Genomic DNA, 24,860 nt, shown 5'->3' with positions numbered 1-24,860 from the left:
GAGAGTCCAAGAACCAAGTGGGCACTTTATTAACCCGGCAAAGGGGTGACTAGGCTGGCCAAGCAGCCCCTTACCAACTGTCCACTCTACTCGGGGGGCCAATAGAGGCAGAGCTGCAGGACCCAAACCCTGGACACTGGGAGTCCAGGCTGGGCAGGGGCAAGGCCAAGGATGGGACGGGAGGCTGGGGATGGGCCTGAAAGGAGTTAGAAGCCCCCTTTCCTGCTACCCTCTCCCTGAACAGCTCCGGCTCCTCCTGAAGTTAGGAAGCCACGAGGCCCGCATCAGCTGTGGTCTGGAAGGTGATCCCATCCCCAGGCAATGGGGAGGCCAGGAAGGGCCAGAGCCAGACGAGGACCCAGCGGGGCCCCAGGGCCGCCTGCAAGTTGTGGCAAGGGCCCAGGTCATAAGAGTGCTGGCCCCGAGCCCACTCCCATGTGGTCTGGCCCCTCAGCAGCAGCATCCCATGGAAGAGCAGCCCAGCCCCGCACAACAGTGCACCTGCCACACACGTGTCGGTCACAAAGGCCAGGGCAAACTGAGCCAGAGACACTCTGCCTGCAAGAAGAAAGCAAGAGGGTCAGGGAGCAGCCGTGGGCTCAGCCCTCCCAAAGCTCAACTCCCTCCCTTCTTCCACTCCCTACCCTCCACCACAAAGCAGGGCTCATTTCCTCCACTCAGTAAACACTGAATGGCTACTCCCGGGCCAGCCCACGCCGGTGACCTGGGCAGATGCAGCCCTCTGCCCAACATCCGACTTGCATTCATCACAAACTTGTGAGCACCTCCCACATGCCAGACGCAGTGGCAGGCACCAGGATGAACGGTGGACACCAGCTCTGACCCCAGGGAGCTCACATACAGATAGTTAAGAGATGACTTCTCAGTTACTTAATTACGGATGTGATATGTGTTACAATGGGAAAGTACAGCACCTTTGGGCCCACAGCAGCTACTAAGTATCTGCTGAACTAATGAACTACAGGATGTCATGAAACATTCTGCTCAGTGAAAGAAGCCAGCCACAAAGGGCTCATAGATGATGTCATTTCTGTGAAATGTCCCAAACAGGCAAATCCATAGAGACAGACAGTAGATGAGTGGTTACTAGGAGCTGGGGGCCTCAGGGAGGAGTAGGGAGTGACTGCCCAATGGGTATAATAGGGTTTCTTTTTGGGGTGATGAAAATGTTCTGGAATTAGATAGTGGTGATGGTTGCACCACATTGTGAATGTACTAAATGCCACTGAATGATAGATATATGAGGAAGTGGTTAAAATGATGCATTTCATGTTATATGAATTCTACTTCATTAAAAAAGAGAGGCTATGTGAGGAAATGCCAAGTTGACTTATTAGGAGGCTAAAGGAAGTGGATTTCATCTGTTTTAATTAAGTGATATCTTGGGTGGCATCTGAAGGAGGTATTTGGTAGGTGAAGAGGGGAGAAAACATTGTGTTTGAAGGTCCTGAGGCAGGATGGAGAGGTGCCTATAAGATGAGTATGTGGATGGTTCTGGAAGCTCAGGAGAGAAGCCCAGGCCCAACATGCAGATCTGCAGGTGGTTGGCAGTTCCAAGACCCGCCAGAGTGTGGAGTGGGATGGGAGCAGCGCCACGACCTCAGCATCAGGAAACCGGGTCCTTTGGGACCCGGTCAAGAAAAGAGAGGGAAACCAAAACTTTAGGAGGAAACCCTGCAGTATGAGTTGTTGGAGACGCCCAGGGTACAGCCTTTCCAGGAGGTTGAAGGCCAGCAGTAAGGTCTCGTGAAGCAAAGAGAACTCAAAAGGGTCCTCTGGGCTTTGTGGCGACCGAGGCGTTCTCAGGAAGGGGAGGGGCCAGAAGCCAGTTTGGAGCAGGCAGGTACAGGAGTGAGTGGGAGGTGAGGAAAAGCAGCCTATGAGCCCGGGGAAGTCCTTCAAGAAGCTTGGCTGCTAAGAGAAGAGCCAAGAGGTAAGAAATAGGGAGGAGGAAGATGTGGGGTGAAGAGAGGGTCTGTACAGGTGGGAAAAGCTGAAGAAAGCCGGTGGAGGGGCTGGGTCAGCAGGAGGAGAAGCAGGCCATGGTGAGGCTTCCAAGCAGGAAGGGCCAGACACCGGGAGAAGCTGGGGGCAGTCAGCCTGGCTTCCGGACCTGAGGCTGAGACAACTCTGGATGTAGCAACTGACATCTCATTGTCTCTGTGATGGATTTCAAGAGAGGTGGGGGCTTGGAGAACAGGAGAGTGGGAAGGTTGGAGCTGCAGTCATTCGGGGGAGCGAGCTCATGAGAAACCAGGATGGCCAGACGTGACTGAGGGCCCGTTGGGGTCAGCAGCGCCATGAAGGTGGCATGGGACCAACCGCCACCAAGTCCTAGCTCTCAGCGACCAGCGGCAGACTCAGAGAAGACGGGAAGGCACCGTGGAAGACAGAGAGCCAAGAGGGTTAAGATGTTGGCAGGAGAATGGCAGAAATGAGGGTTCGAAGCTGGATGTGGGGGCAGAAGAGGGAAGGTGCTGACGGAAAGGTGAGGGCCGGAGCTCACGGAGCGTAAGTGTGAGAGCTGGCTAGGAGAGGAGGTGGGCAGCAGACAGAGAGGGGTGAATGGCTCATGGCGTGATTTGGGAGGTGACACGCCTTGGCTTCTGACAAGTTGTAGGGTGGATGTGGGAGTAAGTGGAGGAAGTCAAATGGAGAGAAGGTCAAAAGCTGACCAACTGGGCAACGAGAGGGCCATTAGCCCGGACTTCCAGACGCCCACGATCTCAGCAGGGCCCAGGGCTTGAGAAGGCAATGGCTGCAGAGGGGCGGGGTGCAGGAAGGTGTGGCTGGAGAGCTTGTGTCTCAGTGGAAACAGGGTCATCAAGGAGGCGGAGGGGGGCTGCTCAGGGAGCCGGTGTGGTCAGAGCGAGACGGTGACAAGCCCACTGGGCCTCCCGAGGCCCTTCCCCCAGCACCCCTCCGGGCTGTAGGGACAGAGCCGGGCGTGGATAGGAGGAGACACAGCGACTACTCAGTGCTCAGAGAGTTTAGTAACTGCAGGACAAGGTTACAGAGGGGACCATGGAGGGGTCAGGAGGAAGGAGTCAGGGGAGAGAAGGCATTTCAGGGGGAGACAACAAAGAGTATAAAAAACAGTGGAGCTTTTATCTCAGGGAGGGGAGGGTGTCAGAAGAAAGAGGAATAAACGTGTCATCCAGAACACGGCCTCTCAGTCAGCCTCCTGATGCATGTCTTCCCCTCCCAGCTTCCAAAGACTGGAGCTTCCCTCTGCCTGTGGCTTTCACGGGCTCCCTACTGTCCAGTCAAGTCAGGGCTCTCTCCTCACACCAGCATTCAGGGAGGGTCTCCACCATCCAGTCTGAACCTACTCCTTGCCCAACCTCCACACCTTTGTTCTGTCTGCAACCCTCACTTAGAATGTACCCCCACTTAGAATGCTCCCTCCCCATCCCAACACCCCCCCAAATCCCACCAGCCCTTCCTTCTCTGCCAACACCTAGAATCCTTGCCTGATTCTCCTAGCCAGAACTCTGTACCTGGGTCAAGGCCCCGTATTTTACTGTACTGCACACCCAGTTGAATCTCAGGCTGCCCTCACCCTCCATAAATGACACTGGAACTGAGATCCCTGGACATCACCAGGAGAACCAGCAGGAAATCTCACCCCCCCACCAGAATGGCCCACTGCAAGCGCCTCTGCCTCCGTGGACGCCTCCCAAGCTCCCCACCTGTGAGCAGCATGAGCCAGGGCAGCAGGAGGAGGGCGGCGGTGTGGAGGGGCGCGTGGGCTCGCAGGAGGGCTGACAGGGCAGGGCCCAGCAGCACAGAGACATGCAGCAGGACGCCTGCAGCATGAAGCAGCAGGCACAGGAAGGGCCGGTAGTTGCGGAACCCCACACAGCGGCCCAGAAGGCGGCAGTGGTGATCCCGGCGAAGGATGCAGACGCGGCAGGAGGAGCAATGCCCACTGCGGGGTGGCACCTGGCTTTGGCATTGGTAGCAGTAACTGCAGGGAAGGAACCACAGCGTCAGTTCTGCCAACAGCTCTGAGTGCCCCCTACCATGCCCGGTCGGCCTCTGAGCCCATCCTGGGGAAGCAGGCACAGCCACTGCCCTCAATAAGCCTCAGCTCCATCATACATAAACGCAGGCCGAACACCCCTTCCTGGGCCCTTCCAGTTCTAGCCCTGCAGGTCCGAGGGCTCTTGCAGCTCAGACATCCAAGTCCTAAGGCCTTTCTCTGGCCTCTAACATCCAGGACAAACTTCTCACTTCCTCCCAATCACCATGCAGTCTCCCCAGGATTACTGTTTGAGACTCTTAATGACTCTCCCTGATTGATTCCAGCTTTGGTTCCTCCTGGTATGGTCTCACCCCAGCAGCCAGGCTGATCCTTAAAAATCTAAGCCAAGGGGCGCGTGGGTGGCTCAGTCAGTTGAGCGACTGCCTTTGGCTCGGGTCATGATCCTGGAGTCCTGGGATCGAGTCCCATGTCCGGCTTCCTGCTCAGTGGGAAGCCTGCCTCTCCCTCTGACCCTCCCCCCCTTCTCATGCCCTCTCTCTCTCAAACAAATAAAATCTTAAAAAAAAAAAAAAACTAAGTCAAAACCCTACAACGGCTGTCCATCTCACCGCCAGTAAAAAGCAAAACCTTCAATGTCCTACAAGGTCTTTCTATCTCTACCCTCTCTCACTCCACACCAGCCACACTGGCCTTCCTGCTGTTCCTGAACATGCAAGGCACATAACTGCCTCAGTCTTTGCACTGTCTGTCCCCTTTACCTGGAATGCTCTCCCCCAGATTCCCACATGGCTAACTCCCCCACATCCTTAAATTAAAGTCTTTGCTCAAATGCCTACCTTGACTACCCTACTTAAAACTGCAATCTGCACACCCTTTACCCTGCTCTACTTTTTGTTTCCATACCACCGTCTAACATTCTATATAATTTCCTTATTTATTATGGCTGTAGCTTATCATCTGCCTCCTTCCCCACTGAAATCAGCTCCAGGAGGTCAGGAATCTATTTTATGGAACCTTCAGTGGCCGGAACAGTAACTTGCACATAGTAGGTGCTCATTAATATCTCTAAGTGAATGAATGATATTTCTTCTGGATCTACCATCCCAGGCTGTAAAAGAGTGTTCTGGCTCTAACAAGCCGATCCTATTGTAATTTGGTTCTAATATCTTCTGGTCCTAGGGCACCTCCCCCTGTCCAAAGCTCCTGCTTTTCCCCCCACCCCCGCGCCAACCCCCAGATCCCGCGCCCCACTCACGCCCAGCCCTGGCCCAGACCGCGGCCGGCCAGCATCACGCCCCGGATGCTGGGGTCCGAGCGCAGGAAGAGCCCCACGTTGCCCAGCAGGTTGAGCAGCTGGAAGGCGGCCAGCACTAGGTGCAAGGCCCGAGCCAGAGGTCCTAGCGGGGGCGGCCCGGGACCTAGAACCAGCACATAGGCCAGCTCCAGGCCCACAGCCGCGGCCCACAGCGCAGTGAGCACGAGAGGCAGCCGCGCGGGCGCCCCCTCCGCGCTCCCCACCGCCCAGGGCTGCCCCATGGCCTGGACCCACCGGCTGTCGGATCCCGAGTACCCCTCCGCTTCCGTATTGGGGCGGGGATAGTGGCAGACGGACGCCTGCTACGACCATTAGAAGCTCCGAAGGGAGTTTTGAGTCACCGGGAGCTGCCGGCAGATGCAGGCATGTGATTGGACGGCCGCATGAGCCACGGAGAAGCTTGGAATCCCGTCGGCGCTGGAGCCGGGTAGGGCAGCACGTTGTAGCCACGCCCAGCCGCGGAGCCACGCCCCTCCCGCAGAAGCCCCGCCCTCCGGTCCCGCTGGCTGGTTTGGAGGATTGAGTTGCAGTCTCGGTGGCGTCGGGGTTTCCCGGATCAGCACATTCCCCCTCAGCCCCCAGCCGCCCCTGTATTAATAGCCCTGCATCGCCTCATCCAGCTGGCCTGGAACCCCTCCCCATGCTCGAGTGTCTCCATCACCCCAGAAAACATTCAAACAGGTCGGCGCCTCGGTGTGTCTGACTGTGAAATGGGGATAGGGCTCTCTGTTTCCCACCTGCGCGGCGCCAGGAGAGGGTCAGGAGGAGGCCTAAGGGACAGCTTCTAGAGCGTTCTACAGCCTCTACTATTATCGTTATCTCCGTTGCACACGTGAGGAAACAGAGAGGGCCGTGGCTTTCTCACGGTCACACAGCGCCCAAGAGGCGGAGCCAGAACGGGAACCCCGAATCTCCGCCTTGGGATCCACCCCAGCGCCCCCAAATCCTGCAGTCCTCTGGTCCAAGGGCAACCTCTTGCCTAGTCCCGACCCGAGCGCCCTCGCCCCCATCCGGCCCCACCCTCCTCCCCCATATTTAGCGCGAATCCGATCCGGGTCTGGGCCGGGCGCTACTTAACGCGGCCGGGGTGTTCCGGAGAGCGCCGAGCGGAGCGGAGCCAGAAGCCCGAGCAAGATGATGATGGTGATGCAGCCCGAGGGTCTGGGGGTCGGGGAGGGGCCCTTCGTGGGCCGCAGCGGGGGCGGCGAGTACATGGAACAGGAGGAGGACTGGGACCGCGACCTACTGCTCGACCCGGCCTGGGAGAAGCAGCAGCGGAAAGTGAGTGCTCACCCATTTCCAGATGGCAAAACTGAGGCCTGAGAAGCCGGGCGATTTGTCCTTGGCAACTGAGCAAGTCGGGGGCAGAGCCCGTCTAGACCCAGAATGGCACTGCCTAGCCCGAGCTCGGCCCATCAGTCCTCCGCTGTCTCCCAGAGCTGGAAGAGAGGGCTGGGAGCCCTCATGAGGGGTTTAGGATAACAAGGAGAGTTTCTGGGGTCCCACCCCCCAGGAATTCATTACCCTGGGCCCACTGTCCCACTTCTGCTGGCGAAAAGGGGTTGGGTGAAGCCCAGGAGATCCAAGTTTGGGGGGTGTCGGGAAAATAATCTTTCTCCCCAGGCCCCTGACTCTCTAGTTAAATATCTTAGAGCCCACCCTGAGGACTTGCAGCCGGCACCTAGTGGACTTGGGAGTGTGGGAGAGGAGAGAACCATCCCAGACCCCTCCCCACTCTCTCCTCTCTATTCTCTCCACCCTGGGGTTCATTGCCACTCCATCCCAATTGTCAAATGAGGAAACTGAGGCCCAGGAAGGGGCAGAGATAGGACCCAAATCATATATTGTCAGAAAACAGGACCCCCCCCCCCGACAACCTGAGGGTCTTTGCCCCTTGCTTGCCCCACCCCCACTCCTTCCCAAGATACCCCTCCCCACCTCAGGGGCCCTAAGTCTGCTGAAAAGGCCACAAGGTTAAGGAGGAGGGGAGCCTGGGTCCCCTTACACAGTAACCTGACTCTCCGGCCAGATGGACACTTTGTGCTGAGGCAGCGGCTTGGGGGAGCTGGAGTGGGGCACATGGGCAGCTGCTGCCCAGGCCCAGCCTTGTAGGGCACTGGGGCCCCCTCCCTGATCTATTTTCACTCCCAGACTTTCCCAAGTGGAGGGGGCAGGACACCTGGGTTCCCAAAAGAGAAAATGATCCGGGTTGGAGTGAGGAGACTTTGGGGAGTGGCCGGCCAGGGGGAGGGAGGACCATGTGAAGTCATTGGACCCTGCTGAGCATTTGCCAACAGTGTGTAACTCCAGGAGAGGGCAGGGAACAGGAGTGCTCCGGGGAATTTGCAGGATCTGAGAATCCCAGGATTTAGAATCAGAGCACTTCTGCTGGGTTAGATGACAGGAGATGACCCCAGAGTCCGGGAGGCTCAGCTGACTAGGCTGGGGTGCCCTGGGTGACATGCTTCCCCTCTGGTTCCTCCTGCACCTGTCTCCAGGCAGGGCTGCGGTCCTTGGGTCTGGCAGTCTCCCAGTGATGTCATCCCTGCCCCTGGCTCCAGCTGCCATCTGCTCGGCACCCACCAGGTTTCCTTCAGATCCAGGTCCACATGCCCTTCATGAGGCACGCACTAGTCTGTAACTTGCCTGCATCATTTAACAAAATATCAGGAATACCCTTCCAACCCAACCCACAGCCACCCACTTCATCCATTCATTCAACAGCTGCACAACGTAGATGCTCTGTAAATTAATCAGCATCCCTGGAAGTTGGCCATTCCGGAGCTTCCTTCTCCTCCAGCCTGAGCATCTCTGTACTCAGCTTAGCCCCGCCCTACACCTGCCCCCCCCCCCCATGTCTCGGAGCACTCCCTCCTGCTCCTGCTTGATGCCTGAGTCCTCTTCATTCAACCTCATTCCAAAACATTCATTCAGTATTTCTTAGGGAACTCCTGCTCAGGGCCAGGCACTGTGTTAGGTGTCAGGACTTCAGCAGGAAACAAAATAAATCCTCTGCCTTAGGAAGCTTACACTTCAGCAAGAAGAGTGTTTCTATCCCATTCCTCTGACCCTTCCTGACACCCTTCCTCCCCGCCTCTTCCCCCCACCCCCTCACCCCATCCCAGCCGCCACCTTCTCACCTCTCCCTCCTGCTCTGCCAAGCCATTTGCCTCCACTCTGCCACGAGGAAGAGCTTTCTAAAACATGGTTCTGCCCACCTCCCTCTGCCCAAAATCTTCCCTGATGCCCTGTTGCCCTCAGGATCAAGTTGAAACTCCCTGGCTTAGCACCCAAGATCGTGCATGACCTGGCCCCTGCCGCCCCTCCGGCCTGCCTCTCACCACTTATACCCCAACACCCCCAGCTTCATTCCAGTGGCACCCAGATAGCTGTAACCCCACAGACCTAGCAACTGTTTCTCACTGCTGAGCATTTGCCTGTGTGGCTGCAAAATGTCCTTGCCTGCCCTTCTCTGTCCGAATAATTCCGCTTTTCCATTGCAGCTCAGATCAAATATTAGCTTTCCCCAAGAGGTCCCCCACCTGATTTGAATCCCTCTTCTCCCTGACGCTAGTCTCTCCCAGCACTTCTCAGACCAACACGACCCTTTGATTGACTGTGAGCTCCCATAGGGCAGGGACTACATCTTACTAAGTGTTTGTCAAACGGAAGAATGCCCTTTCCTCCACCATGGAAGCCCCGCCCAGTCCCGCCTTTCCCCCTGCTTCATCTAGACCCAGAGCATCCCAGACTCCAGGGCTTGAGGGAACTACAGAGAATCCAACTACCTTCTCCTGTGCTTGGGGCCCCATCGAGTAGTGTTCAGCACTCGCTTATACACCTCCAGTGACAGGAAGCTCACTCCCTTTCCTCAGCAATGACAGTCCCTCACGTATTTAAAGCATCATCTTTCATGTCCAGCTTCTAGGGCAGCTGAAAACCTGGTCTCGGGAAGGGAGGCTGGGTGAGGGAAATAATTCCAAATAACTTCCAGGGTCATCTCCCAGGATTAATTGCTTTGTGGTGGGGGGAATGCTCTGAATTCTAGAATCCTACCAGACTGGAGGAAGAAGGACCTTGGGACATCATGAAGTCTGGCCAGTTAATTAATATATATGGGGAGACTGAGCCCAGAAAGGGCAAAGGGCATACTCCACGTCACAGTGAGTGAGCATCTCAGCTGGGCTTGGAGCCCAAGTATAGACTCTACCAAGGACCCTACAGATGATGGCAGAATGCAGGGCTTGAGGGCTTCATAGGTTGGTGGAAATGTATATCAGGCTTCAGGTCACCCCGACCCCCAATATAGACAGAGCTGCATAGCAGCCCTCCCGTCCCAGATGGAGGCTGAGGCTGAGGCTGAGGCTGACTCTAGGGAGAGGGGAAGGCAGTCACCTCCAGGACCAGCTGGTCCTCCATGACTTGCAAAGCTCTTGTACCCTCGAGTTCTACTTGGAGGCCAATTCACAACAGCCCTGGGAGGTCAGTGGGGCTGAGAGGACAGTAATACAGGTGCACAATCCCTCAGGCAAAACCCTCAGAACTGGGTAGGCTTTGGTCTAGAACTTTGCGGGCGTTAGAAGGGCAGTATCACCCTGCATTGGCCCTTGTGTGTCAGAGGGTCCCCACACTTTGGAGCATATGCTTTACAATTTTCTAAAAGCCCCTCCAGTGCTTGAGACGGGCTAAAGCTGGCATGCCCCAAGTCTAAACTGGGACCTGTGCGGGCCCTAGAACCCATGTCTCCTTTTCCAGGAGAACGAAAGCTCAGGGAGACAAGGGACTGGGTCCTGGATGCACAGCAAGTCAGTGGCTGAACCAGGACTTGACTCTGGGGCGGGGGTTCTGAGATCTACCCTGATGTCCCCCAGACCCAGAGCGAGGGTCTCAGTGCTGTCTCTGCCCCCAGACCTTCACTGCCTGGTGCAACTCACACCTGCGCAAGGCTGGCACCCAGATTGAAAACATCGAGGAGGATTTCCGCAATGGCCTCAAGCTCATGTTGCTCTTGGAGGTCATTTCAGGTGAGGAGTGCAAATCAGGGCATGGGGACCCCAGGACCTAGGGGAATCCAGGGAGCTGGGGAAACACGGGGAAACACGGGAGAACCAGGAGGGGATGTGGTGGGGGAGGGGGAAGTTTGAGGACCATGTCTTCAGCTTCTTCTTGTGACCTTTGACCCCGGCCCCTCCTTTTACACCCAGGAGAGAGGCTGCCCAGGCCAGACAAAGGCAAGATGCGCTTCCACAAAATCGCCAATGTCAACAAGGCCCTGGACTTCATTGCCAGCAAGGGGGTTAAGCTGGTGTCCATTGGTGCTGAAGGTGAGGGGGTGGCAGGGGGAGGCCCTGGGGCCAGGGAAGGGTCGTCCTGACATCAGCAAGCCACTTCTGGGAGCCTGTCTTCTCAACTGTGGGGTTAACTGTCCATGCCTCATAGAAGGGACTGTTAAGGGGCAAATGCGCCCCAAGTGCTGGCTCAGGACCCGGGAGTAGCAGGTGTTCCATGATTGAACAATGACTAAGTACCAGCTCTGGCGTGCGGGTCAAGGGCCAAGGAATGGAGCAGGGGAGGGAGGCAGCTGGGGCAGCACGGGCCTTCAACACCAGATGGAACCTGTCTCCCATCCCTACCCTACAGAGATTGTCGACGGGAACCTGAAGATGACCCTGGGCATGATCTGGACCATCATCCTCCGCTTCGCCATTCAGGACATCTCTGTGGAGGGTGAGTGGCAGGGAAGCTGGTCGGGGGAGAGGGCTGGCCCAGACCCCTCCCCAGCCGACACTTCCCCGCATCCCCACCCAGAAACCTCCGCCAAGGAAGGCTTGCTTCTGTGGTGCCAGCGGAAAACAGCACCGTACCGCAACGTCAACGTGCAGAACTTCCACACCAGGTCTGTCCGCAGCCGGCATATGCGCGTGCACGCGCGCGCGCCTCCGCTGGGCTCTCCCTGCCGCGCGCCGCGCGCCCCGCGAGAGGGCCCGGCACAGCCAGGCTCCTGGAACGGTGTCCGGGAATAGGAGGACTCAGCCCACGAGGAATTGAATCCGGGAGGGGGAGGGAGGATCCCTGAGCCAGCGCGCATTGGAGACATCCCTGGAAGGGCATTCCAGCAGAGAGAACTTTGTGAGCAAAAACCTGGCGGCCAAAAACACCCAGATACTGGTGTGGCCCAAGCACAGGGTATGGGAAGGAATCATGATGCGCTTGGAGGAGACAGTCTAGATCTGGTAATGAAGGGCCTCCGATGCCAAGCCAAGGAGTTTAGACTACTGCATTTTACTGACGAGGCTGTCCTGATGGGGATGCTCCTGCAGTGAGGGTGGGACACAGCCTCAGCTTGAATCCAGGCCTGACTGCCCTTCTCTCTGTCCAGCTGGAAGGATGGCCTGGCCCTCTGTGCTCTCATCCACCGACACCGCCCCGACCTCATCGACTACGCCAAACTGCGCAAGGTAGGCCTCGGCCGCCCCCAGCCCCGACTCCCCAGCCTCTGCCGGTGGCCGACATTTCACCTCTCCCTGCTCCCTCCCACCTAGGATGACCCCATTGGCAACCTAAACGCTGCCTTCGAGGTGGCTGAGAAATACTTGGACATCCCTAGGATGCTGGATGCAGAAGGTGAGAGGAAGCGAGGACTCCACTTACTGACCAGAGGCATGGTACAGCCTTCACTTCTTTGCCCTTGCTCTTCCCTCCTCCTGGAATGCTCTCCCCCTCCACCTCCCTCTAGTAAAAATCCTTCCTGTCCCAGGCCCCCCTCTCCAGGAGCCCTCTGTCCTGCTCCCCTGCCCCTGGCCAACCAGTGGAAGCAGCCTCTCCTGCCTTTTCCCTTATGGCACCACCCTCTGCCTCATATCTCAGTTACTTGGGTAACGTGGGAGCATGGGAGCTCCTTAGGGGCAGGTCCTGCTTCTTGTCCTTCTGCCCAAGCAAGGCTTTAGTCAACTGAGGCAGCAAATGTTTTCTGAGCACCTACTGTGTCTGGTGCCCTAGATGTGTGGGCGCCAATGGATGGGAACTTGGGGAAAAGACAGACAGATGGACCCACAGAGTGATGGGATGGTTAGAGACACCAGGCGGTGTGGGCTGGTGCTTCTCGGGGGCTGCAGCATCTGCTCACTCACCCGCTCCCTCGCGCTTTTCTCACCCCATAGAGAACACATTCCTGGGCCCTGGGGTGATCACAGAGGGCTTCAGGGAAGAGGCAGACGCTGGGTTTGGGGTAGCTGGCATCTCTGGCTGTGACTAGATGTTTCCACCCCTCCCATCTCGAGGAAGCTCTCTGCCTGGTTAGGGGCGTGAGCCCATTTTCCAAGCCTGGCTTTGGCCAATAAATACCTCACTGCTGTCCCCTAGACATCGTGAACACCCCAAAGCCTGATGAGAAGGCCATCATGACCTACGTTTCCTGCTTCTACCATGCCTTCGCCGGGGCTGAGCAGGTAAGGGCCCCCGCCCCCCGGTTCCCCGCTGCTGCTGCTGCCTGGGCTGGGCGTGTGGACCAAGGGGCCCAACCGTGGCAGCATCCCAACATTTGGAGGTGCTGGGTCCCACGTGGGTGGGAGTGCCGCTGTCCCATCTGCCTATACTCAGTCTCTGGGGAACTCAGGAGCAGAGGCTTCTGGCCTGGAAGTTCCCTCCTCAACTAAAAAGATGTGCTGCCCTATTTGCACGGACCCAGGTTTTAAGGGCTTTACAGAGGAAGGCTGGGTTGGGGTGTCTGCAGCGGCTTGTTCTAGTGCGCATCTTTTCCACCTCCCACAACAGGCAGAGACGGCCGCCAATAGGATCTGCAAGGTGCTGGCTGTGAACCAGGAGAATGAGAAGCTGATGGAGGAGTACGAGAAGCTTGCCAGTGAGGTGAGTCTGAGGCCTAAGAAGGCCCCTCCCCTTCCTGTACCTGTGCTCTCCCTGCGGAGCCTCCCTCACCTCAGAGTGGCCTTGGCCGCCTCCTGCCTCCTCCTGCAATCTTCACATCTCCTGCCCCTTCTGCCTATCCAAGCTCCTGGTCATTCACGGATTCACTCATTCATTCATTCATGAACTCATTCATTCATGTGTTCCCTCGTTCCTTTATCTGTTCACCCATATTTAGGCAATCTCATGGCCCTTTGCTCTGTGCCAGCCTATATTGCGTCCTGACCAGGCTCAAACATTGACCATCTGACTCCTTCCCTGATTAGTGGGGACCCCCCATTCTGCTTGAGGCCTGGCCTTCTGGCCACAGCCTGGGTGTGGGTGGCAAGGGGTGGGCGGGGTGAGCAGGCCAGCTCAGAACTCTCTGCGCTGCCCCTGCCTGGCCTTGGCAGCTGCTGGAATGGATCCGCCGCACCATACCATGGCTGGAGAACCGTGTGGGTGAGCCCAGCATGAGTGCCATGCAGCGCAAGCTGGAGGACTTTCGGGACTACCGGCGCCTGCACAAGCCGCCCCGAGTGCAGGAGAAGTGCCAGCTGGAGATCAATTTCAATACGCTGCAGACCAAGCTGCGGCTGAGCCACCGGCCCGCCTTCATGCCCTCCGAGGGCAAGCTCGTCTCGGTGAGCCAGGCCAGGGAGGGGTGACTCCCCCACTCTGCCCACATTCTCCGGATGACATGGGGCTCTGTGTCCCCATCTGTACAATGGGCAAACCATGATGGAAGGTGCCTCTGCTGGCCCCACAGGACATCGCCAACGCATGGCGTGGGCTGGAGCAAGTGGAGAAGGGCTATGAGGACTGGCTGCTCTCGGAGATCCGGCGCCTGCAGCGGCTCCAGCACCTGGCGGAGAAATTCCAACAGAAGGCCTCCTTGCACGAAGCCTGGACCCGGGGTAGGTACACCTCATGGGGCTTGAGTCTGTCCTGGGGTGGGTGGAGACTGGTATGGTGGTGGGGGGTGTCCTGGCAAAGTGCACAGGTTAGGAGTAGGTGTTCTGCCAGGAAGGTGGGGACCTCTTTTCTAGAACCACCCTGACTTGCTGTGTAGCCGTCACTGCTCCTCTCTGGACCCCCGTTTCTTCATCTGTAAACTCCGGCCCCTGTCTCCTGGCTCTGGCCTTCTGTAGGTCTGCTCTGATTAGTTGGACATGTAGCATTTTATTTGTACCTGTGGCCGGTGAGTCCCCAACCTTAACAGCACTTATGCTGGACTCAGAGCATATTGATGGCAGAATACCGCATAAGTCAGATAATATCACTCTGTATGAAAACATTCATTCTGTATTCTATCAGGGATTTTAATCCTACAGATAAATGAGCCCTGCCTAAAGATAATGAACAAACGTTAATAATGGATTATGGGCATGAAGGATAACAATGGTTTGATATAGCAAGAATTCCTTAAATATACAGCTATTTATGGGACTCTGAGGAGGTTTCTGAATCTTTAAGCCTATTAGCGTCTCTGCAAAATGCGGAGGCATTCAATAAGTAGTAGGGGCTGAGATTATTATTATTATGGTTTTATTTGTGTAATGTAATTCATTCTCAAAGCACTTTTACATTCATCATTCATTCATCCAACAAATATTCCTAGAAGGTCTCCCAAGTGCCAGGCACTGTGCCAGGCTCTGGGGAAACTGGTGAGCAAAGGAAACCAGGTCGGGGGCTCACTGGGCGCAGAGTCCTTGGGAGGTAGTTTGCGATCCAGTAAGATCCAAACTGTACCAGGGCCACCCTGAGACGTGCAGGATCAGGGACGCTGAAGCCATTTACAGGCCATGCCCAGGAACAGGAGCTTCACTTAACTTTATCAGTCTGGCATCGCAGAGCAGACCCTGAGGATAGGCTGGGCAGGTGTAATCACCTGCATTTCACAGATGAGGGAGGACTCTGCAAGGTCACCCAACCCAGCTCGAACCCCAGCTCCCAACGCGGCCCCGGGTGGGTGAGCCGAGCCCAGCTCCCAACGCGGCCCCCGGTGGGTGACCCGAGCCGGGCCTCTCTCTGAGTAGGGAAGGAGGATATGCTGAGCCAGCACGACTACGAGTCGGCCTCCCTGCAGGACGTGCGGGCGTTGCTGCGGCGCCACGAAGCCTTTGAAGGCGACCTGGCCGCGCACCAGGACCGCGTGGAGCACATCGCCGCGTTGGCCCAGGAGCTCAAGTAGGCGTGGCCCGCTGCTGGGCCCGCCCCCCCGCCCCCCGGGGGACAACTACCGTACCTGGCTTCTCCCCTCTGCCCTCCGCAAACTTCATTCTCCCCAGTTCTCCCTCCACGTCTTTCCCCATCACCACTTGCTCTGTCCCTCCTCCAGTAACCCTGTCCCCATAGCGGGACACTCTTCCCTACCCGTGTTCGGCCTGCCCCACCCCCGTGGCCTACCCCTAACCTGGCCGCCCCCTTCAGCTTCCGGCCCTGGCCTGCTAGCTCAAAGTCTCCCCATCAGCCTCAGCTTCCCCACCTCCTCCTGTAAACCCGCCCCTCTTGCACAATTCCACTCCCCCTCCCTATTGAAGCTCCCCAGAGGACTGGAGCTGAGGACCCGCAGGCGCCCCCTCCCCAAGAAATGCCCTGGAACCCCCACCTCCACCCCCCAGGAATGCCTTGCTTCACCCACACCTGCTCTGGCTGCCTTGCGCCTTCACCGTCTGGGGGCACAGCTTCCAGTCCCAGGAGGGCAGTCAGGAGGAAATCTAGGCTGCGGCCTGACCCCCTTGTCATCCCCTTCCTTGCCCCCAGTGAGCTGGACTACCACGAGGCAGCCTCAGTGAATAGCCGCTGCCAGGCCATCTGTGACCAGTGGGACAACCTGGGCACGCTGACCCAGAAGAGGAGGGACGCGCTGGAGGTGGGTTTGGGCGCCAGGGAGCTGGGGGCTGGAGACCAGAGGCTGGTGAGGGGCCCGCTGGGCAGGCTGCTGACTCGCCATCCCCGTGGCCCCTAGCGGATGGAGAAGCTCCTGGAGACCATCGACCAGCTGCAGCTGGAGTTTGCCCGGCGGGCAGCACCCTTCAACAACTGGCTGGATGGGGCCGTGGAGGACCTGCAAGACGTGTGGCTGGTGCACTCGGTGGAGGAGACCCAGGTGGATGTGGGGGTTCCAAGTGGGGAGGGAGACTGGGGGAGGGACAGGGAAGTGGGCCTAGAATCCCATCAGCTCTTTCTTTGGGTTCCTGGGGAATGGGGTTGGGAAACCGCAGTTCCCAAATGCTGGGCTGGCAGACAGGAGGCCTGCAGCAGACCCACTGGGTGGCCTGCAGCACACTGTTGCCCTTGTCGTTGCCCGTGGGAAGTGGAGGGTGCTGGCTCATGGGTCTCGCCTGTGCTCCCAGAGCTTGCTGACTGCACATGAGCAATTCAAGGCTACGTTGCCAGAGGCTGACCGAGAGCGAGGAGCCATCCTGGGTATCCAGGGTGAGATCCAGAAGATCTGCCAAACATATGGACTGCGGCCCAGCTCCACCAATCCCTACATCAGCCTCACACCACAGGACATCAACACCAAGTGGGACATGGTCAGTGGTGCCTGTGACCTCTCCTTGCTTCTCACCCACTGCTGTGTTTTCTAACCACCCCGGAACCTCACGTGTCCCAAGCTATGGAGACTCCAGTCCACCTTTGGATCTGGGGTCTGTCGCAGCCTTGGTGGGGCACTGGATAAGTCACCCTGCCTGTCATGGCCTCTGCTGCAAAATGGCCATAACAGCAGCATTTTCCTGTCGGGCCCGATGTGAAGTGAAATTAAACCTGGGGTGTGGACGTCTTTATAAAACCACCGCAGTAAGTTACCAGTTGTATCACCGGCCCCACTTTACAGATAAGGAAACAAGCCTAGAGAGGTCGTGTGACTTGCCCAAGAGCTTGTCCATGTAAGCCCAGACATCTTGGCTCAGAGTAGCAGGGGCTCTGCTAGGGGTTGGAGCCCATGTCCCCTCAAAGCCATCCTCTGGCTCCCAGAGCTGCCCCAGGCACAAGCACCCTTCCTCCTAGGTCCGAAAGCTGGTGCCCAGCCGTGACCAGACACTACAGGAAGAACTCGCCCGGCAGCAGCTCAACGAGAGGCTCCGGCGACAGTTTGCAGCTCAAGCCAATGCTGTTGGGCCCTGGATCCAGGGGAAGGTGGAGGTACGGCTCGGATGGTGGGGCCCATCTGGGGGAGTGAGGCCGGGGCCGGGGCCACAGGGAGCTGGGAGCTCTCATCCTGCCTGGGTCCCCCGACAGGAGGTGGGGCGCCTAGCCACAGGGATGGCTGGCTCTCTGGAAGAACAGATGGCTGGGCTGCGGCAACAGGAGCAGAACATCATCAACTATAAGAGCAACATTGACCGGCTGGAGGGTGACCACCAGCTGCTGCAGGAGAGCCTGGTGTTTGACAACAAGCACACAGTCTACGGCATGGAGGTGAGAGGCACCTGCTTAGAAGGGGCGGCGAGGCCGCGCTGGCTGGGGAAGCCTGGGGCAGCCATGGCCGGACCTGGCACGTCTGCCCCAGGAGGGGCCCCGGTTCAGCTTGGCCAGGTCTCCCAATGCGCCCATGGGGATACTGAGATCAGGTGAGGGAAAGTGACCCATCCAGAGTCACGTAGCCGACTGAAGCCAGGCCAGGATTGGCCACAACTGGGTGATCAACGCTTAATACACAGTAAGTCATCAAACGTCAAGGCAGGAAGGGCTGCTGGCAGACACTAAGGCCCAACAGGGTGGAAGGCCTGCCCAGCGTCACACAGCGGACTGGGAGTGAGGCTAGAACTAGGGGCCAGGCACCGGCCACCCACTGGCTTGGCTTGTCACCCGTTCTCCAGCACATCCGTGTAGGCTGGGAGCAGCTGCTCACCTCCATCGCCCGCACCATCAATGAGGTGGAGAACCAGGTACTGACCCGAGATGCCAAGGGCCTGAGCCAGGAGCAGCTCAACGAGTTCCGGGCATCCTTCAACCACTTTGACCGGGTCAGCAGGGGCCCGGTTCTGTGGGGTGGTGGACCTGGAGGCTGGTGGGGTTGGAGGACCAAGTCTGACAACTACTCATGCGCCACAGAAGCGGAATGGGATGATGGAGCCTGACGACTTCCGGGCTTGCCTCATCTCCATGGGCTATGACCTGGTGAGTGCCCCCAGCCGCGTCGCGGGAGGCCCATCAGTGCCTCTCTCCTACACCGTGAGCACCTACTGTATCCCTCCCACCTTCACATGCATTGCATTTCCCCCTCATCACGCCCACTGGGGCGAGGCAGAATGACCCCGTTTCACGTAGGGGCTATCAAAGGCTCAGAGAAGTAAATTAACTTGCTCAAGGACACAGCTAGGATTGGGACTTCGTTGTATGTGACTTGAAAGCCTGAGCTTGCAACATTTTTACCCGGAGAAAACAGCACTACAGAGAGCTCCAGAAAAAAAGATCAGGATCAAAGGGCAATAGGGGGTATTGCCAGGGGCAGGATGCAGGTTTCAGTTTAGTAGAAGGGACTCCCCGTAAAGCCAGAGCTAAGGCTGAGGCAGTCTATGGAGGGAAGAGAGCACTTTGTAACCCGGGTTGTCAGGCCAAAGCTGGACAGTCCCCAGGAGGGGACATGAGGAGCCTTCTGGCTTTAGCACCCACGATGGGCATGGTGCCTGGCCTCTATCCCTGCAGGGAGAGGTGGAGTTTGCTCGCATTATGACCATGGTGGACCCCAACGCAGCCGGCATCGTGACCTTCCAGGCCTTCATCGATTTCATGACCCGAGAGACAGCTGAGACCGACACAGCTGAGCAGGTTGTGGCCTCCTTCAAGATCCTGGCAGGAGATAAGGTGAGTCCCAGGTGGTGGAGGGGGCTGGCGGGCTGGGACAGGGAACAGGATCTGTGGGTCCTCAACAACCTTTTCTCCCCCAGAACTACATCACTCCCGAGGAGCTGCGGCGGGAACTCCCCGCCGAGCAGGCCGAGTACTGCATCCGTCGTATGACACCCTACAAGGGCTCCGGGGCTCCAGCTGGAGCCCTGGACTACATGGCCTTCTCCAGTGCCCTCTACGGGGAAAGTGACCTCTGACCTCAACCCCTACGGTTCTCTACATGAGTCGGAGAGAGGGAGCTCCCTCTGGCTGATCCCATCCATCTCTTGGAGCAAGGGCCTCAGAGGACGGCCACCCACGTCCTTCTGAATAAAGACCGATCCATGAGCTTCTCTCCATCTCTTTTCAGTTCCCGAAGCAGAATTTGGGTTCTCGTGCTCCTGGGCAAGACCAGCTGCCCAACCTCAACCCTCCAGGAGTCCCTACCACCCCTCTTTGCCCTTAGGTACCAAGCACTCACACCACACTGGGGCCTAGGACACCTCTTTATTGCTGTTAGAAAAAGGAAGTTACAATAATTTCTCTAGATGTGGAAGGAAACAGTCCCCAAATCCAGGGGGAACCAGAAAAGTTATAGCATCAGACAGAGGAAAAGGCAGGGCAAGAAGCCAGAGCTTGCTAAGGACAAAGCTGGGTTTATGACCAGAATATCTTCTTCCCACCTGCTCCTTACCCAAGCCCGAGGTTCTTGCCCCAGCCAGCTTCAGCTGCCAGGACATCATCCTTTACCCCAAGGGCCTTCTAGCCACCACAAGTCAACAAAGGTGCCGTTGGGGAACTTCAGGAGAGGGGTGGGTGGAGAGGGGTAGGGGTGCTGCCCTAGCCCAGTGCCTTTTGCTCACCCTGAGGTACCCGGTGCCTGTCCCTCAGCCAGCTTGCCTCCTGGGAAGGGGCCTGGACACGCAGGTCAGGCTGAGGAAGGGGCTGCTCTGGTCAGCACTGGGTCCAGAGCTGGTGCTCCTCAGTTCACCACTGCCGAGCTGGCCATGGTGTTCACACCACAGGCCCCGGACCCACGATGCAAGTAGTAGTAACCCTGGCGGGAAGGCAGGTGCGCTGGTGAGTGCGCTAGGGCAAGGTGGGGCTGGAGAGCCGGGGCCAAGGAGACAAGACTCACCTCCTCGCCCCAGTCAGTGCCCCAGCTGTTCTTGATGGCCCAGAAGGGAATGCCAGAGCCTGGGTAGCAGTGCAGAGTGCAGGGGGTCAGGGGTCCCCAGTTCTCCAGTCAGGACCCCCAGCCCTTTGCACTCTCCCACTATCTGCTGTGGCCTACTGAGAAAGGAGCAGAAAGGCAGACAGGCCCACCTGCCACCCTCCTGGAGACCTGGTGTGGCTCTGGGTGGGGGAGGGCACCCAGCGCCACCGCCCCCCCCCCCCGTCTCTAGCAGGTCATTTATCTCTAAGAGTTCAACCTCCCACTGCCTCAGCATTCCCATCCAGAGAGGGAACAGATGACTCCTGCCTGGCCCATGGACCGCAGCAGGGGTGAGGACAGGGTTCCCCGGAATTCCCTCAATCTCCCTCTCCAGAGGTCCTGAGAGGCTGTGGTTCAACCTCTGCCCGTGATCTGAGAGGGATGGGCAGAAAGGGGGTCAGTGGAACTCACGGTTGCCGTAGCCCACGAGCAGCACAGCATGGTCGATGAGCCAAGGGCTGCAGAGGGGCCGCAGTGGGTGGGAGATCCCGTGGCGGTAGAACTGGGGGTGGGGAGAATAAAGAGTAGGGGGCCACCTCCAAGGAGAAGCGGGAAGGGAGCTGGCAAGGGACAGGCGGGGGCAGCCGAGCTGGGGCCTTACCTGCATGCCAAAGGCATTGATGGCGACAGAGATGGGGCCCTTCTCGGCCAGCCAGGCCACCAGCTCTGAGAAAGGCGAGGGACAGCGTCAGGGACAGCCAGGCCCCAGCCCCACCTGGTGGCCTGTGCCCCACCCTCACCCCGGCCCTTACTCACTCTCCTCATTCCGGCTCAGCTCCACCGAGTCGTTGATGTAGACCCTGGCCTTCTTTGCGGAGAAACTGCAGGTCCGCACGTGGCCGCAGTAGCCGTAGTCATCCTCTGTCTCCAGGCCTCCTGGGGGGGGGTAGTGGGGGTGGGGTGGGGTGGGAGAGAAAATACGGACCCCTGTGTACCACACGCTTGTCTTCTCCTGGCCAGGGGCTACCCCCAGCCCCTTCTGTGAGGTCTTAAGGTCCTTGCCCACCCCGGACCAAGGCCGTGCCCTCTGAACAACAGCCTCCCTCTAGAGATGACAAAACAGAGACTAAGGGGGCTGAGGGACGACCAGGGAGAAATATGGCAGGGGATGGGACTCGATGCCCAACTTCTGATCCTTACTCATCCCAGCACTCCTGGGGCTCTGCATCTTGGCTTGCTTGTCCTGCCCACACAAGTCCGCTCCCAGGGTGGCCCAGACCCGCCAGGCTCCCAGTCTCTGTACAGCCACCCCAGTCCCTCAGCCTTTCATCCCATGGCCGCTGAAGCCCACCACTGAACTGAATTGCCAGTTTAAGTCAATACCTCCTCTCAAGGGTGAGGTGTGTTGCTGCCTGACTTAGTGGTATTACAGAAATATGGACCTCCAAGCAGCAAAAACACCAAAACCCCTGCTATGCACCAAGGACTTTATGTATTACCTCCTCACTTGATACTCAGAGCAATTCTATGAATGAAGTGGGCAAGGCGAGCCCCATTTCACAGATGAAGTCAAAGAGCTGACTTGCTCGAGGTCTTCATTAAGGGTCAGCATTAAGACCTGAACCCAGTTCGTGCCAAGTCCCACTGCCCCCCCGATCCCATGAATGCATACCCAGAGTCTTTATGGCTGAGTAGGCATTGGAGGGCAAGCCACCCAGGCAGGCCTTGTCCACCTTGTCACAGTCCAAGAGCTCTAGGAGACAGAAAGCTGGTCCTGAGGAGCCCTCTGGAGGGGCTGGGCGGGGGGGTAAGGGTGTACAGTGGGATGCTCACCCTGCTCAGAGAGGGAGAGGAGGGCCCCCCGTTTCAGGAACCACTGGCCCTCCACATTGCCGGTGACTGAGAAAGCCCAGCAGGAGCCACACATGCCCTGCAAGAGAGGGGCAGAGACGGGCTGGGTCCCCTCTCAACCCCAGTGCAGTCCTCATGTCCCACCATTGCCTCTTAGGGGTCCAACCTGGTCCTTGACTTTGGTGACAGCCCCCTTTCTCCTCCAGTCCCACTCGGGTGGGGCAGCGCTGCTAGCGGACTTGTCTAGGTGCATCTTCTTGCCGCGGTTCTCTCTTAGGAGGGGATTCAGGTAGATGGTACGGAACTCCTCCTCTGTGGGCAAAGGTGGGCAGGGGATGGGGGCGGGGGAGAGTATAAGGCAGCCCTGATCAGGGGCCTTGGGAGCAGACCCTGACTCTTCCAGGCTCCATGAGGGCTCTGGCCACCACTTCTACCTGTAAGATCACTAAACTTGGTGATCCCATACTGAGCTGTGCCACGGTCCAGTGCCTGGATCTTCTGTGCTCGCATCATGTTGTTGGAAAAGACAGACATGCGCCACTGGGTTTCTGAGAACCAAGGAGCAGGAGAGGAAAGGCTTGGATCCCAGGCAGATGATAAAAGGAAAGGCACTTGGGTTTCCCTGGGGAGTAGGTGGGCTCTGGATCAGGCCTGAAGCTCTTTTCAAGGACAGAACTCTGGGGAGGGCTGGAGGTGAGGAGAGGTCCAGACCCGCAAGTGATGAGGGGGAGGTGGGAACAACTTTGGGGCCAGACTGAATTTATGGTATCCCAGGAGTGAAGGCATAACCAAAATGGGCTCCAAAGGGCATCCTCAGACAGGGGGTCATGGGAAAAAGACTACCATGCTGGGGAGGTGGGGGCACCAGCAGAGAAAATCTGGCCTTTATCCCTTCCCATTCTATCCAGAATGATGAAGACCCATGCTTTCTGACAAGAAAAACAGATGGGAGAAGGGGCCAGGTACCTGAGGTAGCGGTCTACTCCTGTGACACTGGGCAAGAACTTGGGGATTTAAGGGGTCCCTGAGTGGATGCACTGCCTCGTGTGTCCTTCCCCTCCCCAACACCAAGGTACCAAGTGGGGGGAAGGTCCTGATCTGATTGGGCCAGGTACAGCCAAGGCTGGGTCCTCACCCTCCTTCGTCTCGTATGTCCGATTATAGGTGGTAACGAACTCCTTGAAGATTGAAGCCATTTTCACAGAAAAATCCTGTAAAGGACACAGGGGTCTTTACAAGGAATCCTTCACAGATCCATCAGGGAGCCCAGGCCAGGGGGAGGGAAAGAAAAGAGGAAATAAAGCAGCCGCCAGCTGCCAGATGGAGATGGGCGCCTCACCTGGGGCAGGGGTTCCTTGTTCAACAGTGGAAGGACTGAACTCAAAGTCTCATTTTTGTCATCTGAATAGGGTTGGAACAGAGAAGAAATCAAGGTTGAACCCTGCGTGAAGTCTGGTCTGAACTATGCCAGCCTCCTTGGGCTCTCCCAGCACCTGTAACCTTGGTATCCACTGGGCCACAGTCTCGTCTCAACAGCATGTGTTTTCCTAGCTCATCCAGGACTTGGAAGCTGCAGAGCTGAAGGGAGAGGAGGAAGCCATTCTGGGGGGCTGGGATGGGAGCAAGGCCTTGGCAAGATGGAGCTGGAAGGGCCTCATGTGAAGACCACCTCCAAGGAACAAGGCAATCACCCCCACGGTGCAGAGTGAGGCAAAGTCAGCACCCTGTCGTGCCCACTCTTAGGGCATTTTAGTCTCTGGCCCTTAGAGCCTTGGGAAATGACTCAGGGTAGGGTAGTTGCTGCCTCCGCATCACTTGACCCAAACTCATCATGGGAGCGGGGTAATCACAAGAGCCCTATCACTCACCAGCGTTTTCTTGGACACAGGGAGCTGGCACACCGTGGGGTCATTGCAGGGAGGCTCCTCTAGGGTCGCCTTCAGGGAATACACCGACCCCTTGCCCGCCTGGATGGAGGGGCGGGTGAGGCAGGCACATCCACTCCCTCCTCAGCCCGTCCTTCCCGCAGCCCCGCCCTATCCCCCCTCCCTTTCCCGAGCACCAGAAGTTCGTCTCTCCCGCGTCCCGCGCCCCCACCCGGGGTCCAGGCCAAAGTTCCCAACCCTCCGACCAGGGCCCCCCGCGCACCGGCACCGGGAAACCCCCACCCCCGGCGCGTCCTCACCCGGCGGGCGTGACCGCGCACGGCCCCCAGCGTCGCCCGCGTCCCGGCTGCCCGGCCGCGGTTGTACATCTCCAGGGCGAAGCGGGCGGGCCCCAGCAGCTCCGGGTACGCCACCTCCCGGGCCTGAGCGTCGGCTGCTCGGCGGGGCGGGGCGGGAGCGGCGCCCAGGAGCAGCCCCAGCAGCGACAGCAGCGGCAGCCAGGGTGCCATGGCGAGGGCGAAGCCGGAGGCCCGGACACACCGACTGACAGACGCGCGGACCAACTGACGGGGCGGAGCAGCCCGTGGCCAGAGGGGCCGGCGTCCCTCCCCCTGCTCCCGGGGCGGCGGGGCGCCGGCCAGTGGACGCGGGCCCGGCGCGCCTGCGCACTCGCTTATTTACGCGAGGCACGTGGGGCGCGCGGGCGGCGCAGGCGAGTCCTCGCCAAAGCGGGGGAGGGGTGGGGTGGGTACCCTGCGTCCTCGCAGCAGTTGGGTCGGTCTGTGGACGCGCGGGCCGAGCTGCAGTCTTGGAATAATCCTCTTAGGTCTTAGAGACTAAAGTTTAGGGAGGGGAAAGGATGCTGGCCTGGGAATGACAATAGTAACCCACAGTTGGCTT

The 24,860-nt window shown here is 58.2% G+C and overlaps 3 protein-coding genes across 4 annotated transcripts; 1 reads left to right on the top strand and 2 right to left on the bottom strand.

Annotated features, from left to right (window-relative positions):
• ZDHHC24 (zDHHC palmitoyltransferase 24) lies at positions 1 to 5,728 on the bottom strand. Its single transcript, XM_028118322.2, has 3 exons — positions 5,265 to 5,728; positions 3,714 to 3,991; positions 1 to 558 (listed from the first exon to the last, which is right to left on the bottom strand). The coding sequence occupies exons 1-3, from the start codon at positions 5,543 to 5,545 to the stop codon at positions 263 to 265; spliced, it is 855 nt and encodes a 284-aa protein (XP_027974123.1). The 5' UTR covers positions 5,546 to 5,728; the 3' UTR covers positions 1 to 262.
• Positions 5,729 to 6,458: 730 nt separating this feature from the next.
• Positions 6,459 to 19,285, top strand: ACTN3 (actinin alpha 3). 2 transcript variants are annotated; one of them, XM_028118188.1, is made up of 21 exons: positions 6,459 to 6,605; positions 10,234 to 10,348; positions 10,529 to 10,648; positions 10,965 to 11,051; positions 11,133 to 11,220; positions 11,704 to 11,782; positions 11,867 to 11,948; positions 12,687 to 12,772; positions 13,098 to 13,190; positions 13,640 to 13,870; positions 13,996 to 14,143; positions 15,266 to 15,416; positions 15,993 to 16,101; positions 16,198 to 16,338; positions 16,586 to 16,768; positions 17,244 to 17,378; positions 17,475 to 17,654; positions 18,056 to 18,202; positions 18,291 to 18,356; positions 18,885 to 19,043; positions 19,127 to 19,285. In XM_028118188.1, exons 1-21 carry the CDS (start codon positions 6,459 to 6,461, stop codon positions 19,283 to 19,285), a joined length of 2,706 nt encoding a protein of 901 aa, XP_027973989.1. The 2 variants fall into 2 exon arrangements, with proteins under 2 accessions (XP_027973989.1, XP_087874152.1); XM_088018026.1 differs by lacking the exon at positions 6,459 to 6,605 and having other exon boundaries at positions 10,324 to 10,348; positions 18,291 to 18,374.
• Positions 19,286 to 19,555: 270 nt separating this feature from the next.
• Positions 19,556 to 24,570, bottom strand: CTSF (cathepsin F). The gene is made up of 14 exons (XM_028118306.2): positions 24,260 to 24,570; positions 23,943 to 24,041; positions 23,568 to 23,652; positions 23,414 to 23,475; positions 23,210 to 23,285; positions 22,509 to 22,622; positions 22,241 to 22,386; positions 22,057 to 22,153; positions 21,896 to 21,976; positions 21,040 to 21,159; positions 20,885 to 20,949; positions 20,695 to 20,785; positions 20,206 to 20,264; positions 19,556 to 20,124 (listed from the first exon to the last, which is right to left on the bottom strand). Exons 1-14 carry the CDS (start codon positions 24,467 to 24,469, stop codon positions 20,050 to 20,052), a joined length of 1,380 nt encoding a protein of 459 aa, XP_027974107.1. The 5' UTR covers positions 24,470 to 24,570; the 3' UTR covers positions 19,556 to 20,049.
• Positions 24,571 to 24,860: the final 290 nt, after the last annotated feature.

The sequence above is a fragment of the Eumetopias jubatus genome, unplaced genomic scaffold (genome assembly GCF_037043125.1).
Source record: "Eumetopias jubatus isolate StellerSeaLion01/CBP00866 unplaced genomic scaffold, mEumJub1_p1.0 scaffold_13, whole genome shotgun sequence".
Classification (NCBI taxonomy): Eukaryota; Metazoa; Chordata; class Mammalia; order Carnivora; family Otariidae; genus Eumetopias; species Eumetopias jubatus.
This window is presented reverse-complemented; position numbering and strand designations above follow the sequence as displayed.

Excerpts from the sequence above, each read along its gene's own strand:
- ACTN3 (XM_028118188.1), top strand. The coding sequence starts at position 6,459 with ATGATGATGGTGATGCAGCCCGAGGGTCTGGGGGTCGGGGAGGGGCCC. Across the intron at positions 13,871-13,995 it reads CCGAGGGCAAGCTCGTCTCG|GACATCGCCAACGCATGGCG; the intron begins GTGAGCCAGGCC and ends CTGGCCCCACAG. Across the intron at positions 16,769-17,243 it reads TCAACACCAAGTGGGACATG|GTCCGAAAGCTGGTGCCCAG; the intron begins GTCAGTGGTGCC and ends CCTTCCTCCTAG.
- CTSF (XM_028118306.2), bottom strand. The coding sequence starts at position 24,469 with ATGGCACCCTGGCTGCCGCTGCTGTCGCTGCTGGGGCTGCTCCTGGGC. Across the intron at positions 21,160-21,895 it reads CTCAGCCATAAAGACTCTGG|GAGGCCTGGAGACAGAGGAT; the intron begins GTATGCATTCAT and ends ACCCCCCCCCAG. Across the intron at positions 20,786-20,884 it reads TCAATGCCTTTGGCATGCAG|TTCTACCGCCACGGGATCTC; the intron begins GTAAGGCCCCAG and ends CCCCACCCCCAG.
- ZDHHC24 (XM_028118322.2), bottom strand. The coding sequence starts at position 5,545 with ATGGGGCAGCCCTGGGCGGTGGGGAGCGCGGAGGGGGCGCCCGCGCGG. Across the intron at positions 3,992-5,264 it reads GGTCTGGGCCAGGGCTGGGC|TTACTGCTACCAATGCCAAA; the intron begins GTGAGTGGGGCG and ends CCTTCCCTGCAG. Across the intron at positions 559-3,713 it reads CTGGCTCATGCTGCTCACAG|GCAGAGTGTCTCTGGCTCAG; the intron begins GTGGGGAGCTTG and ends TTCTTCTTGCAG.